We start from the raw sequence: 16,961 nt of genomic DNA on the forward strand, positions 1-16,961 counted from the left end.
CTAAGTACTTTAACAAATCATATTGTTTAATTAATGAAAAATAACAACATTTGCAACAAAACCCACTTTAATTTTGAACTTAGTTGATAAAATCAATAGATTAAAGGTTTATATTGTGTAAGAGTATAAACTAACCTTAAGAAGCTCTCCAATTGATGAATATATCTTCAATTACGCAATGCTTTTTTGATAGAATTTGTTGATATTATTGAGAGTGATGAAATTTGTTGAGAGTGATGAAGGTTTGTTAAGTTGTTGAGGGTTGAGAGCATTTAATTGTGTTGGAAATTTTCAAGTGGCATACCCTTGTAAATTTGATGAGAGTGGTGAGGGCAGTTTAGTCCAAAAATAGGATGTTTAGCTAGTTATGATAGAAAAAAATTAGGTGGGTTAAATTAAAAAATTATAAAAATTTTAAGGTTATTTTTGTAAATTTTCCAAAAATAAAATAGAATAGAGTGGAGACACCCATACAATATTATACATACATACATACATACATAACCTTGTAATTTATGAACCTTAGCACATCTATGGATCGGATACGATATCCCAATCGATGTACTGTAAAAATGGGCGTAATGTATATTATTGTGAGCAAAATGAAATGTCTTGTAGATAAAAATTTTGCATCCTAGTTTTATATACAAAAACATTTTTAAGGTGAACGAGGTCCAGGTATGGTGCAACAATTGCACCATACACTATTTTTAACTTATGTGCTGCTAACAATTATTCAATTTCATTGAGCACAAAAGACAAAGAAGAGGGTACGGTACGATAGTCGACTAGTGTGAATGAGAGGAGAAAGTTTATGGTGTATAAGAGGAAATACAACTAATTATTGCATTTGTGACATGTAATTAGACTTAATATAACTACTATTTAAATATTAGTTTTTTGAAATTAAAAAAAAAAAACACAAACCGACATTATTTACTTATTTCACGACCAACATGGTATTTACGATCTATTCTAGAAGAGAAACTTCTAATTTCTTTGAAAATATGCAAAATGCAGACCCATCATTGACGTTGACTTTGTATAGTGGGTTCATCTGTAACCTAATCCAACCAAAGTCTAAAGCCCACAGCCCCATCCAAATGTGACCCAACACGACATAATAATATTCTCTCTCTCTTTTTCTACAGAAACAAAATTAAAAAAAAAAAAGGGAAATTTTATCAAATCAATCAGGGAGTCCATGGCCTTTCATAAATCCCACTAACGCTGGTTTCCTTATTCGCTACTCTTTCGTGTCATTTCTCCAAGACAATCGCGATTCTTTTCCTCATCGTCACTTCAATCTCTGTTTGAAGACACTGAACAGAAAAACAATGAACCCTCAGCAAACCCAACCTGATTCCGACCACCCCCACCTCCCCACCATCAAGATCCACAACCCCTCCGCCAACACCACCACTCCCGCCGCCACCCCAACGCCCACCTCCCTCGCCCGCCGCAAGATCGGGGTTGCCGTCGACCTCTCCGACGAGTCCGCCTTCGCCGTCCGCTGGGCCGTCCACCACTACCTTCGCCCCGGCGACGCCGTCATCCTCGTCCACGTGTCCCCCACTTCCGTCCTCTTCGGCGCCGACTGGGGCCCGCTCCCGCAACAACAGATCAACAGCGAAAACGCCTCCAACATAGAGCACCAGAAACAGCTGGAGGACGATTTCGACACGTTCACCGCCACCAAAGCCGCTGATCTGGCGAGGCCGTTGAAGGAGGCTGGATTTCCGTACAAGATACACATCGTGAAGGACCATGATATGAGGGAGAGGCTCTGTTTGGAGATTGAGAGGCTGAGTTTGAGCGCTGTGATCATGGGGAGCAGGGGTTTTGGTGCTGAGAAGAGAGGGAGTGACGGCAAATTGGGGAGTGTCAGTGACTATTGCGTGCATCATTGCGTTTGTCCTGTCGTTGTGGTCAGGTATCCCGATGATAAAGACGATGGCGAGCCGCTCGTCAAAGTTAAGGAGCCGGAGAAGGACGACGAGGATGATCACGTTGACCGGAAACTTAAAGGTTTTTTCTTTCTTTTCTTTCTGAATTTTGTTCAAGATAGTAGATTTTTTTTTTTTAATTGGGTTCTTGTTTGTCTGTTATTTGTTTGATGTCTTGATTATGGCCATTGGGTGTCTTGATACTTGTTGGTGAAGTTAAGTTTGAAAGTTGATGCTTTTGTTATCCCCTTTTGGTGATTGTTGCTTTAGTTATTCATGTATTGAATTATGCAAGATCATGCCCTATGTATATGGAGTATGCTTCTGGAACCTGTTTGTGTTGATTTGTTTGCATAAGGATTTTGTGATAATTAAGGTCTTGTTGTTGAATGAAACGTGCATTTCCTTTGAAGTTTTAACCAATCACATGAAATTAATTTTAAGGTCTTTTTGTCATCTTCTAAGTGGATTAGAGTTATTGGACTGGGAACTTTGTATGATTGGTGAGAAAGCTCATTAGAGGGGCAGTTCTAATTACATTACCATTGGAGGTTTTTTCGTTTGAATTGTACATTAGTATCTGTGTTATTGTTGCTTGATGTTAAATTTTTTGGCTGCTGTGTGGTGGACTGCGAGTTGTATTTTATTGGGGAGAAAAATGCACATTGGAACGGCTTAGTAGACCTTGCTGATCGCTATAAGCAACAGTTGTAGTTAGTAAGTTTGAATACTTTAGAAGCTTGCTGAATATTACATGGGTAATATTTCAGATTCAACTTGTACACGTTGGATGATAAAATATAATTTAACATAAAATTAAGTTATGGAAGCATTAAAATAATAGATAAATTATGAGCACATCAAATACCCCCAAACTTAACATTTTGCTAGCCCTCGAGCAAAAACTAAAATAAAAACTACGAAAAGAAAATTTTAACTAAACCACTTTCGCAGGTGATCGCGATTGCATTTAGCGTATGCAACAAGCCTTTAAACCCCTAGGCGGCTCTAGTGGACGAGTTATAGTCTCGTGAGGGTTTCCAGCAATGATACCCACAAACATCATAAAAAAAATGCCTCAAAGATTGCATAAAGGATATAGCTCAAAGAAAATTAAAAATATTGGCAAAGTTCTAACTTTTAATTGAATAGTCAGCCTCATCTCATATTGGATTCATGTGTTGTGTGTGAATCAATTCATTCAAAACTCATTCTCAAAATTTTTAATATCAACAGCCTTTGTCTCGAATAATAAATAGAGTAGGTCAAACTAACCTCATCATCTTGATCTCTTTTTTTTTTTTTGTTTCCAGGCATAAATTAACATTTTCTTTTGATTTTTCTTGAAGCACATGCTTTTTCTTTTCTTTTCATTTTTTTTTTCATAGTCAGGAGCTTTCACTCTACCTCTTAAGGTAGCCTTCTTCTCATGGTAGATTATCCTCTACATACTGGTGGTACATAGGCTCAAATTACTCAAGGATAGCTTCACTCTTAAGGGTTATAGGTAGCTATTTCTGACTATAGTGCCTGGGTAAACTTAAGTACTGTAGAATCGAGGCAAACAGTCATTTACTCAATCTAAAACTCTCAACTTAGGCTGTATCAATCTCAAATCTCAAGTCAAAATTATGAAAGATTCGATATAAGTGCGCAAGATATTTAAAGAATCACAATCAAGACGAAACTAACACAAGAATCAAGTATAAACTAAGACAATATTCATCCCTTTCTAAGACTTTTGTTTATATGCATTTTTATTTCATCTGCTTCAATTTTGACTGTTTGGAAGCAGAATGTGTTCTGGATTGCGTTGAAAGCATCTCCACTTAGCATTATATTTTGGATATTGCTGGATTCTATCTTTAAATAGGAGCTTTCTGCTCCAATTGTAGACATGATGCAGTTTATTTTATTTTTGGGTTGATTCTGTTGAATGCCTTTGAATTTGTCGATTGGGCCTTCTAATTCTCCCATTTCCTTCAATGGGTAGTAATCGCTGTTACTGACTTTTCGTTGGCTTCTGTTGCTTATCTAAATAGTATCATCTGATGGATGGTCTCTAATATGCCTAGATTACCACATTTCAATAGTACCTTACTGTGCTTTGATACATTTTTGTTGGTTAAACTTTATCAAAACTTTGATCTGGTTTACTAGGGGTTCCTTAATGCCTCAATGACATCTGGGACATTGATGGGATACTACTCTTATCAAAAGGAGAGCATGTTTTTATGATAATGTAGAACAGAACTTTTTATGTATTCTGCCATCAAATAATGAAATTCTCTTACTTCAAAAAGCTTTATATTTGATATATTCCCGCTAGAATTGGTTGCATTATTTGAAGAATTCATACTCATGTTAGAACTGAGAGGTTACCATATCATCTTTATGTTGTTTCAGTACGTTTTTGTCCTGAGTAAATATGAAAACTTATGGAGTCATTGCTATTCCATCATGTATTGAATTGGCAGAACTATTGACATGAATTTTCTCTATTCTCCCAGCGTTCCTGCTACTGCCTTTGTGCTTCTGTAAAACTGTATTGAAAGTGTGAAATTTGTTGGGACCTGAAATCAAAGCATGGCTGCTAGTTTTTTATTCTTAATTTTAAATTGTCTCTATTACTGATTTCTTCTGAGCATGGGGTTGTATTTTATTCAATAAAGTATTTGTAAAACTGCAATCTGGGTAGTTGATACACTATAGTTTGGTGTCTGAGATTTATATTCGATGCTGTATTGTAAGTACTGATTATCTTTTCTTTCATTGCAGATGCTTAAGCTAGTAATTGAGGCCATTACATGATACTTTGTGTAGTAGGTATGTAGCTTCCAGTTGGAACATACATATTTCTATGTATTTAAATTCTTCACATCATTTAGATAATGCACGTCTCATATCCTGAAAATGGGTTTTAAATTGTTGGTCAGTTTGTATAATCTGAGTTAATATTCACACATAAAGTTCTCCCCATTGCTTCTAGTTCTCCAACATAATACCTTAAATGTTGGATTTTTATTTACTTTTGTTTAGGTAATTTAGGAAAGCGTCTATTCTTCTGGGTGAGCTGATCACACGGAGAGGAATGAATGAGGTGTTCATGATGATGGAAGCTTGTGAATCTACGAGATGTTAGGGTTCTTCCATCGGCCTCTTCTTTATCTCTCGCAACATCTTTTCTCATTTGTGAACTATTTTGGGAAGAATTGTTGGTGTTGTATTGTGGATGAGGCTTTTAATTTTCTTTAATGCCTTTGACTGCATTGTGATATACGCATCATTTCTAGGACAATGATTGCGTTTAGCTAGTTGCAAGTCTTATTTTTCTTCTTTTAACATGTTGGTTTATAAATTCTGGCAATTAAGTTCAATGGATTGATGGGCACTTGAATTTGCTGCCAAAATTTCATATTAGAATGGTGCCGAAACCGTTAAAGAGTTTCTGTAAAACTTAAGCTGATTTGTGTGGCGGTGGATACTGTAAAACTTGACCTGAGCGATCTGCTGCAATGAAGATTATAATGAGTTGTGTGGCGGTGGATACTGTAAAACTTGACCTGATCAATCTGCTGTAAAACTTGACCTAAGCAACAATGAGTTGTGTGCTTTATTCTTTATCAGGAATCTGATGCCTGCCAAGTTTTTCAGTTAAAGAATCACCAAAATTCTTATTGACGATACCTTTAAAGATTTCAAAATAACGTGTCAACCTTGAAGTTCTTAAGGCCAAGGGAAGATGATATTCGGAAGTTGACAGCAAGATCTCTAAGTAGATTGTCTTTTGGATGCTCGGATGATTTGAGCTGAACTTGGAAACAGAATTTTCGGTCCACAGATTCTTTTTTAACCTATAATTATTTTTTTCCAATTATTTTCTTTTTTTGAAATTAGTATACATCGCACATAAATACAGAGTTACATCAGGCTATACTTGCAATAATCTGAGAGTCAGCTTAGTTAGGAGATACTTAACAATAAAATAATAAAATAAAATAAAATAAAGTAGTTATTCGCCGCAAATTCCTAATAATCAAAACAATATCACCACGGCGCCAAAGTTCAAAAGGATATTAGAGAAATTTTACAACTCTGATATAATCAATCCAACTCGGTTATAATAAATTTTAATCAGCGACATTGAATTTTACTTTTTAAGATTCAATTTAAAATCTCATGCGAGGCTCTGGCAATAGGATCCTTTGAAAAAATTTATATGTGTGGCTCGGTCGTCTCTTTTTTGACATAAGATTTTTCAACATATAATATTTTACAAGAAATAACAAGAATATTTAAGATATATAAGTAAAGAAAAATACTCCAACGCTAACTACAAATCATAACACAATGACTTAAAACTACAACATTTTGTGTTATTATTAAGGCCATACTAAGTTCCATTTGATTTCGTTAAAACCCCACAAAGACAAAAATGAAAAAGAGGGGAGTGAGGTCATTGGCTGAAATTGCGTTACTATTAAGTTACCCTACAATAATATTTTAGTGAATTGACCCTTCTTTTTTTTAAAAAAAAGAAAATCAACACTCGTTAAGTTGTTTAACCATATCTGAAGATAATTTTCATCATTTTCATCGACTAAATAAACAATCATATAACTAAAACATTCACCAAATGCAAGCATTAACAGTTATATCTATACCCAAACCAAACATTATTATTAAATCCCTTTCATTTTCATACCCAATAAAAAATTTGAAAACGTTTTAGAACACCCCCCCAAAACAAATTTTTATTATAGCAACAGACACCAAGTCACATTCATTGGCTTAGGTTAAATTTAAATTCCATCCGATCACAGACGTTTGAAAATTCAAAGATTGCAGCAGCTTATGCTTATATCCAGATTCTAGACTCTTCCACTCGTCCCAAGTCAATCATAACGTGTTTTTTGAGCCACACACTTTGGAAAGCCACCCTTTTAACTTTAGAAAACCACCACATCGACTTCTTTAGATTTGGATGGTCATAAATTTTGCAACGTGAAAGAAGATGCACACGCTCTCCCACGTTTCAGTTATCAAGTTGAGTCGTATTTTGGACCTACCTTGCCTTCCTTTCATTCGAATGTTTTGGGCGAGAATAAGTTGACTTCAACATTCCCTCGGAGTTTTCTCAATTCATTTCTTACTTTCTTCCCCAAAACGAAATCAACTTGTTCAATCATTTTCATTTTTGGAAACTGCTACACTCTTTCGATATCAGAAATCCGTTCCCACTCCACCCTAATTCATAAAAATTATGAGTCGTATAGAACTCGAATTCATGCCCTCTAACATCTCTAATAGCAGAAAACATTATGGACACCTATTAGAGACTCCAAAGTCCAATCCCATATACATATTAAAGAATGGAACAAAGTTACAATCATCAATCAATAAACCAAGTTACAAAGAAAGTTCAAATTCATGTGACAAGAGTATACCAATCAATGACCATGCAATGAACCAAAATCCAAAATGACCACATGAGAACAATGCTAACTAATAATAATAAAAATAATAATACTACTAAGGTATTGGTGTAAATATTGATCAGTGAAAACAAAGAACTAGCTCAAAATTAATAAAAGGTTAGTGGGGGAGTGAAATCAATTCAACGGGTCTGATGATCTCTGCTCAATCGACAGATCCCAGTAATTGCAGCGGCGGCGTCACCCTGGTCTGTCATCGTCTGATTTTGGAGTCCCCGGAGGGAGCTAATAATAGCCGTTGATCTGGAGACTGATTGACCGTGATCTCGGTCACAATCAGATATCGTTGGTCTTGGCTGTTTCAATGGCCTATATGAGCTCATTGAAGCGGCGGCTTCCTCATTTGTGACTGGTCGCGAAGAGCACCCGATTTCGTCCTGCATTCATTTGAAAAAGAATATTCATAAGGTTAGATGTAAGAATATAAAATAAATAAAAGAATTTGAGTCTTACTACTCTTCGTTCAACAGTCAAAACAGTTCGTCTATATACTTTCATCTAATTTCTTAATTCACAGAAAAATGTTTATTAAACTTTTTTTTTTTTAAAAAAAAAAATCACATCCTGCCAGATCCGCCCACAATTCTATGCAAGAAGTTATACAGAAGAAAGAGGAAAAAAGAAAAAAAAAACAAGCAGAGCATTGAAAACAAAATTGAAAAAAGAAAATTAAAAGGAAAAAAAAACTAAATAGAGGCTCACATCAGAAAAAAGATCACCAAAATCACGCATCCGTTTCAACGAAAAGTCTTCTTCACTAATACTACTACAGGAACTGGACACCGGCGGCGGCGGCGGCTGCGGCGGCGATTGTGAATCGTCCCCCGACCACGGCACCACTTGATTCTCGTCATCCTCCTCTTCTTCTTCCTCATCAGGATCCTCATCGTCATCGTCATCGTCGTCTTCGTCTTCGTAATCATCATCATCATCAGTCTCGTCATGGCCGCTGATTCTTTCACTCTGACTTCCTCGTCGAACGACAGCCTTATCGTCATCATTGACTCCACAGCGAGCGGCGGCAACGCACGCGTCGCACACGGAAACTGTGGGGCCCAGCTTCGGGCCGGAGGCTTTCCACGGCGTGAGTGACTGACAGACGTGACAAAGAAGGCAGCGTAAGTGCTTGGCGACCAGAAAATTCGCACAGTGTACTTTCTCGTCGCAGTCCCAGCATAAGCTCGCCTGGTCCGATTCGCAGTACATTCTTGCCGGGCATTCACACAGCTCACACTTCCTCATCTTTCCTTTTATTTTTTCTTTTTTTTTTATATCCTTTTTTCGTATTTTCGCTCTCTCTGTTTTTGTACTTTCTATCACTTCTTTCAGTTCGAAGAGAGAGAATGTGAGAAAACGAACGAGATCATTTGTAGCGATTTTGAGGAAGGCAACCCTGATTTTTCGCGTTTAATTCGTTAAAAATTTAAGGGGTAATAACGTATATTCGTCCTGACTTTTTACAATTTCACAAATAAGGTCAGAGTTTACCTATTTGTATCCAATAGATCCCTAACAGAAATCCCTCTGAAATGACTGAAATATCTCTACTGTTAAGCGGTCAATCATCAGTACTTGGGGGGTCTTTTAGTCATTTGGTAAGCCATGGAGGATGTATTTGACATAAACGAAAAACTTATGTCTTTACTTCAGAAAACATAAGATAATGGGCTCACTGGTGGTATTACAACCCCATTCTGAGGGTAATTTGGTCATGTACGGACTGTGGAAAAGATTAAAAAAAAATCTTAATTGGGTTTTATTACGTGCGTTACGGCCTTCATAACTGCCGAAATAAACCATAAAGATTCTCCGACCGACTGCAATATTCTGACGTGGCGGAAGATTAGTGAGGCTATTTGAGTTGGGCAAGTAAGGCTTAGCACCAGCGGATATATGTCAGTTCCTTTAGTTATGCAAATACTACTGGATCAGCTAAAGCGCCACCACGTGGGCATTCAGTTATGGAGATATGGAGAGGGAGAAAATACATTGCGTGTTAAGCAGCAATTAGTAGTTAATTACAGCGCTACTAGTACTAGTCTCCCCAGATATTTCATGGGGATCGGGTGATGACGTGTCACTGTAGCCGTAGGGGACGGCAGATTCCCCACCCGTCCGACGTGGACAATTTCTGTCCACACTGGGCTAGAGCCCATGTGACAGCAACCTGGGCCTTCTCCGTAAAATTATTCTATCGTGTCATGTGGGTCCCGCAACCCACTCTTGTACATGCCTTTGCTAAAGCTGCTGGCTCGCCCTCTTTTTGCGAGATAAAGTTTTTTTAGACATTTTTTTTAGTTATTAATATCAATGAACATATATTTTATTATTTGTATTATTACTATGATTAGGTTAAATTTTTGCAGTAAATTAAGTAATTTTTTTTACATTAATTTAACTTTAAATAACACGTGAAAAGTTTTGTGTCCTAATTAAAATTAAAAGAATTCCAAGCATTGAAAATATTTATACGTGCAATTTATATAATATTGATATAAAATATATTAAAACAACAAGTTGGCCGAATAATTGGACAAATAATTTTCAAAGTATTAGGTTTGGCGTAGAAGATAGCATTATCTAGATATAAAAATTTGAGTAAAGAAGTCAGACGAGTAAATCATAGGCCCCAAAAAACGTATGGGCAGAAACAGATTCAATGCCTTTGTTTCGTGGTCGTGCTTCACCCATCACCAAATCCAAGAGACCAAAAAAAAAAAAGAAAAAAAAATTATATTCGTATGTACGTGAGATTGTGTGTCCATGTGGCGACTTCACGTGAACGAATCCCACGTGGCAAGCCGTCGTTGAAAAGAAATGAAATCACTACTGTTGACTTGCTGCTGTTGGTTTGGGCTCAAAATTGGATTGGAGCCACTAGTGTGAGAGAGCAGTTTGTGTGGATGAGAAAAAATAATGTAAGGTTCTTTGCATCGAGACTGGGGGACAAGTTAATAATCAATTTGCTTGGCAGCTGTGCCAGTGATTTAGAAAGAAACGAGTGAGAGAAGTGACGCCCAATAGTGATGTGTGGTCCACAGAACAAGAAACAGCCACTCACCCGCTGTTTATTGCATTCTAATTTTTTGTTGTTTGGGATACTTCACCTCGGCGGGTTTGTAAAGAAGACAAAAATTGTAAGCAACGGTGCAGATTAGATAGGTGGTGACCCACTTTAATTTCTACTTTTCTCTACATGTGTAGAAAAAGTCGTGAGAAATTTTTTTCCATTTTTGGTAACATATATTTGAAGGTGCATTCAGTCGCAACAAATTGAGATTTGGATATTAGCGTTACGTCACCGCATGGATAATTTAAAGTTAAACCTTATTGGTGCGCTGTAGGTAACACTACCCACCGGATAAGGGAGGACAATTGACGGCCGGACCAGGGCTTTGTAAGCCCAAGCCTCAAGCGGATATTTGGAAAAATATAAGAGCTAGGTTTGGGCCGGCCTCGCCTCCACGTATTATTAAATTATTGTAAATTTATAATGAGTTAATAATTAATAAATTATTATTAATAATAAATAAAATAAAATAATTATTTTAAAATAAAGTAATAAATAAATAAAATGAAGCGAATAAAAATTTAAAAATTTAATTTTTTAAAACTGTATTCTCCGAATTATATAGTCTCTTAATTAATTGATGGTTAAGAGAGAGTTTAGTGTTATAATTTTAACTTTTTCAATCATTTATGAATTGAGGGTATAGGTTTTCATTATTTATTTTTTCTATTATTTTTTAAATTTTAGTTTATTATTTCAATTTATAAATTTATATTAAAAAAAAATACATAGCTAGGTTTGGCTTGAGTTTTTTTACCAACCTACTTCCAAAGGGGCCTTTAATAGTTTGTAATGAATTTTAATTTTGAATATTAATAGATGTGCAATACTGTGTATAAAGAAAGAAAAATATGGAGAATATTATTATAATTACGGTCAAAGGAACTCATGTGCCAGGGCTAAGCGGCCTATGCCAATATGGATTCCGGATCTTATAAATGGCTAAATGTGTTGGCCCAAAAGAGGTCCTCGCAATAGCAGACGACTCAAAATTTAGGAGATGACATGCATGTTTCCTCCCAGATTGAAAGAAAAAGTTGGTAAAGAATTGGAAATAATTCCTATAACCGGTATCCTATTACCACTAAAACCTAAGGGTGTGTTTGATATTATTTTCAAATGATATTTTAATATTTGTCTTATAGTAAAAGAATCATTAGTTTTTTTTATGAATTTAAAACTGTGTATAGTAGATTGTTTTAAGGATAATATCTAAAAATGAAAAAAAATATTTAGTAATTTATCTAAAAATTTAAAGACAATGAGAGAATGAGGAAAAACAAGTTGTATAAGGGACGTTATTGATTTTTTAGTAATATTACTTTAAATCAAATAAAGTAATAAACTAGAAAAATAAATTTTTTTAGTATTGATGTAACTAGTTAAAAAAAAAAAAAACTTTAGAATAGATAATATTACTTTAAAGTATAATTAAAACTAAAAGAAACTAAAAGGGAATCCTACGGGTTATTAATTATTTTACGAAAATAGTATTAATTTATGGCATAAAATTTAGAAACTTTAAACATTATGTTAACACTATAAGATGCTAGAAAGAATTGTTACAGGTACCGTATTATTAATTTATGGTAAGCTTTATATATATATATATATAAATTTACAGCATAGTAGATAAAGTTGAACATTAAAATGGGACCGAAATAAAGGTGCATTTATTTATTTATTTATTTATTTTTAAATGATGGTTTTGAATTTAGTTTAGAAAAGAGGAATGATTAGTTTTCGGTAAAAATAAAAATGCTTTTGGTAATTTTTTTAAAAACTAATATATGAGCATGAAAGGAGTAAAATGTATATGATAGCTTGTTTGAAAAAGTGAAAATATTGAAAATGTATTTAGTATAATTTTCATGAAATTTATTTTTCAGCTGCATTTTATGTATACACACTAGGGATGGCAAAATAATCCGGACTCGGACGAACCCAAATAATCCGGGCCGGGTTGAATCCGTACCGAAATGTAAAAAAATCTAGGTCCGGAGTAGATTTTAATAACCCGGATATATCTAGGTTCGGGTTTGGGTTAACCCGTACATCCAGCACCCGGACCTGGATATCTAATTTTAATATTATTTTTAATTAATTTTATTGATTAATATAAATACAAACAAAAAAACAAAACCCTAATCGCAATGCGCAACTTACCGCTTGCTTCGGCTCTTAGCTTCTTGCAGCCAACAGCCTTCGCGATTCGCAATCATGCAGTCAAGCTTCGGTTCTTAGCTTCTTGCAGCCAGCAGCCTTCGTGATTCGCCACCGTCAGAACTCAGAAGCTTGGGCTCGCGGCTCGCTACCGTCTTCCGTCGCAACTCGTACTCTCGGGTTCGTTCACGACCGTTGCAACCTCGGGTTCTTGCAGCTCCAAACAACGATCCAATTCACCACCATTGTCCGACGCAGCCTCGGGTTCGCGGTTCGCTACCGTCACATCTCACAAGCTCGGGTTCGCCGTCGTCCGTCACAACTCGTACTCTCGGGTTCACGAATCTAGATGTGTTATTGCCTGGAAATGTATTAATTTTTTATTTTTAGAATTTTAGAAATTGATACTGATTCATTGATCCGGGTTCAAAACCCAAAATCCGAAATTCCAGATTTTTCCGGGTTGAACTCAGACCCGGACCCGGATTTTGCCATCCCTAATACATAAGTGTGTGTGTGTGTGACACACTTGGTATCAAACTTTCAAAACCTTTGTAATTGGGATTTACCAAAAGTTTCTAAAGATAAGATTTATAAAATGAAAAAACTTGATTTTTTAAAGACGGATTGTGTTATAAAGACAGAAGAAAGAGACATCACACTTTCAAAACCTTTTGAAACAATTAACTTGTTCTCTGAACATTCTTTAAAGAAATTAAAAGAAAAGAATTTCAATTATATTCATATCGGTTTAATCCAAGTCAGCATAAAACCCTTAACCAAAGAAGGATTAAATACTTCCATTCTTGCTGTCCTCAGAGATGGGAGGTTCATCTTCTTTGACGATTCCCTACTTAGTAGTATCGAATCTAGTCTCTGTAAAGGATCCATTTCTTTTGATTGTTATCTTAACATAACGGTTTCTCTAAAAGACAAGAATATTTTGAAAAACATGATTTTACAGATCAAAACACATAACTATCATATGTTAGAAGGATCTGTCCCAGTTGCATTAATTTTCAAAATATCGTATAAAGCTATGATTTCAGCGTTTAATACCCAACATAAATTCCAGTAAAAAAGAGATGAGACTCTTCTCTTGCAGACTGACATGTCTAAAGCCAACACTGTTATTCTAAAGCCAATCCAATGGAAAGATATCAATCTTCCAGATGAATGGATTCTCGAAGGAGCCACTGCACCAGTGATTCCAAAACAACTTGAGCCAAATACAGAGTTGCAAAATGTGACTCAGTATTCAGACGGTAAAGTCAAATTATCCTTATCTTAAGACGGGACTAACTACCAGTAAATAACACAGATGCTTTACCAAATATTACACCTTCTTTCCCCTGGCTCTGATACCAAATTTTGACCATCATTTGACTTTAAAGGTTCTTTGTAAAATTAGTTAGGTATCTTGTGGATAGTATCGGTAATTCCACATCCATACCCAGGGAAGAAAGAAATTTGTACAGAAGCAGAGAAAAGGAGGAAATCGTTTCTCAGATTCTGTAGGTACATAATGGGTTTTAAAAAGATTTAGGCAGTGGATGGCATTTTGGGTGATCTTGAGTAGTGTGTGTCAATATTAAATTTTAGTTACCAATTTTTAATAGGTACGTGGCGTTGTGACCAGATCGATGCAGAACTTAATCTGCCTTTGAGACCAGATCTGACTTAGAATATATCAATATCTTGCACGTTCTGTTTTCCAGCCGATATACCTTTTTAAAGATCTTTAAGCAAAAAATGTTTTCTTTAGCAAGCCTAGTAACAGATCTAAAGGCTCATAGATAGTATTAGATCTGGATCCCAGAAATAATACTCTGAATGGTTGGAGGGAGAAGAGAAGATATAACAGAAGACAAAGATCCGGTCTCTTTGCTTCTGAGAAACGTAACAAGTTATATGGCAGATCTGATACAGATCAGTCTGCAAAGCATGCATAAAATTTAAATTACTGAAATTTAAATGCTTTAAAATAAATTATGGAAATTTAAACATACAGAAATTTAAATTTATTACAAACTTTAAAAGAATTTACAAATCTTACATTTGATTTTCCTCGCTTTGTTTTTCTTTAAAGGAAAGCATTACAGAAGAAATGGAAAATTAATCTGAAGACAGGAAAATTCCTAGTTGTCTTCTGATTCCTGATTCCCAGAGAGAGAGAGAGAGAGAGAGAGAGAGAGAGAAGGAGAAGAAGAAAGAAAGAAAAATGGAATTCAAAAAATCTGAGGAGTCTAAGTCTTCCTCCCGATTTAAATACAAAGATTGGATCTTTAACTGTAGCGAGTCTATAGCTTCACAACTGTAGCGAGTCTGTAGCTTCACAACTGTAGCGAAACTGTAGCTTCATTACTGTAGCAAAACTGTAGTTTTAAAAATATTCGGGTGAAGAGACATGTGCGCTCTCACTTGTGTCAAGAGGACCACCCGACAAAATAATTACAAACAATTTTACTCTTTTTTTTTTACATCAACGAAAAAGAAATAGTACAAATAAATACAAATAATATTTTAGTGTTTTATTGGAGGGAAGATCCCAAAGCAGTCGTCTTCATTGTCGTCACCAAGGGATATAAATGGTTCTGCACTTTCGTTGTCGGATGAGCTGCCAACAGATGGCTCAGATCTAGATGCAAGCAGCTGTTCCATGACTTTAAAATATTTTTCTTCTGTTTTGGCACTTGCCAATAGTGATTGGGTTTTGGATTTTTGGGTAAGGAAGGTTTCTTGGGCTTTAATATCTTTGATGGTTGGGTGTAGAAGGCCTTTAGAGGAGAGCCAATTTTCGATTATATTAACAGTCAATTTGGACTGTTCATCAAATTTTGACCACTATTTGACTTTAAAGGTTCTTTGTAAAATTAGTTGGGTATCTTGTGGATGGTATCGGTAATTCCACATCCATACCCAGGGAAGAAAGAAATTTGTACAGAAGCAGAGAAAAGAAGGAAATCGTTTCTCAGATTCTGTAGGTACATAATGGGTTTTAAAAAGATTTAGGCACTGGATGGCATTTTGGGTGAGGATTTCAGGGCATGGGCCGAAATAATTCCACCACTGCTGGAACCAATTTGTAAGGCTTTGGACGGTTATTTTTGAGTTGAAGAAAAATAACCAAGAATGGGTTCTCTTTGGGTTTTGGATAAAAAAATGTGTTAAACCAGGCCTGTTGATAGTCCTAGTAAGAATAGGACAGGCAGTGTGGTAAACGCATTTGAAAATTGGCGGGGAAGGGTTTTAGTTTATGGAGTTGATCTCCCCATTGTTTTGGGCTCAAAACCTTTAAGATAATGGCAGTGGAGTAGGCTGGTTCTATATGGGCTTCGTTAAGGAAGAAATGTTTAAATTTTACAGACTCAGTAGACTCCAAATGCTTTGATAATAACACTGGGGCTTTGTTAAGTCCCAAGGTTTGAAAAACCATCCCTTAGGGAAAATGTTTGAAATTGCTTGAAAAGGATCAGTGTGGTAAAAACCATCTTCCATGGATAAAACATTTTGAAAATGAGTTTTATCATATCAATCCGAAGTTTTCTTTGAAAGCTTTGTTTGGGAAAGAACAATCTGGGATGATGAACTTTCTCCAGAAAGAACTATATTTTGTGAAGAGGCTTTAGAAATTTCTTTAGAAATGGATTTTTCTTCGTTAGGGGAAATCTGACTTTGAGAAAAGATTTGTAATGCAAGCATAAGTTCGGGGGATTTAGAAATGGATTTCATCAATTCATTTACCTGTTCTTGAGAGGCGATGGCTTTAGATTTGGCTTCTTTGTCTTCAATCATATCGATCCATGATTTGATTGGCATGGCTGAAAAAAGTAATTTTTCTTTAGGAGGGGAAGATTGGGAGACTTTAGAAGGTGTCTGGGACACAAGGTCTTTGAGGATCCCTTTCCCTTTGTCTTTCTTTTTGGGCGGCATTTATCTGTTTTGAAGGAATTCCCTGGTTAAAAAATCAGGGAGAGAATTTGTATCTCTTTTAATAAATTCAATATCAAAATAAAAAACACTTAAAATAACTTGTCATCTTGCAAAAATTTATTTTGAAGTAATATTTTGAACATCTTTTTCGAAAACGTGTTTTGCAGCTTTGCAATCAATTCTAAGTAAAAATTTTTGATTCAATAAATCACTTTGGAATTTTGTTATGCACAAAACAATAGAAAAAATTTCTTTTTTAATGGTAGAATAATTTTTCTGACATTCATTCCAATGGGTAGAAACATATTGTACTATTTGTTCTTTATTATCTTTTTTTTTTTTTAATATACCTCC

At 35.4% G+C, this 16,961-nt stretch overlaps 2 protein-coding genes across 2 annotated transcripts; one reads left to right on the plus strand and one right to left on the minus strand.

Moving 5' to 3' along the window:
• Nucleotides 1-1,087: 1,087 nt before the first annotated feature.
• LOC18054335 (universal stress protein PHOS34) lies at nucleotides 1,088-5,366 on the plus strand. Its single transcript, XM_006451962.2, has 3 exons — nucleotides 1,088-2,028; nucleotides 4,725-4,772; nucleotides 4,986-5,366. Exons 1-2 carry the CDS (start codon nucleotides 1,338-1,340, stop codon nucleotides 4,730-4,732), a joined length of 699 nt encoding a protein of 232 aa, XP_006452025.1. The 5' UTR covers nucleotides 1,088-1,337; the 3' UTR covers nucleotides 4,733-4,772; nucleotides 4,986-5,366.
• A 1,912-nt stretch (nucleotides 5,367-7,278) lies between these two features.
• On the minus strand, nucleotides 7,279-9,394 carry LOC18054337 (zinc finger protein hangover). Its single transcript, XM_006451965.2, has 2 exons — nucleotides 8,144-9,394; nucleotides 7,279-7,818 (listed from the first exon to the last, which is right to left on the minus strand). The coding sequence occupies exons 1-2, from the start codon at nucleotides 8,681-8,683 to the stop codon at nucleotides 7,564-7,566; spliced, it is 795 nt and encodes a 264-aa protein (XP_006452028.1). The 5' UTR covers nucleotides 8,684-9,394; the 3' UTR covers nucleotides 7,279-7,563.
• Between the last annotated feature and the right edge of the window lie 7,567 nt (nucleotides 9,395-16,961).

Source organism: Citrus clementina, unplaced genomic scaffold, assembly GCF_000493195.1.
Source record: "Citrus clementina cultivar Clemenules unplaced genomic scaffold, Citrus_clementina_v1.0 scaffold_1, whole genome shotgun sequence".
NCBI classification, from domain to species: domain Eukaryota; kingdom Viridiplantae; phylum Streptophyta; class Magnoliopsida; order Sapindales; family Rutaceae; genus Citrus; species Citrus x clementina.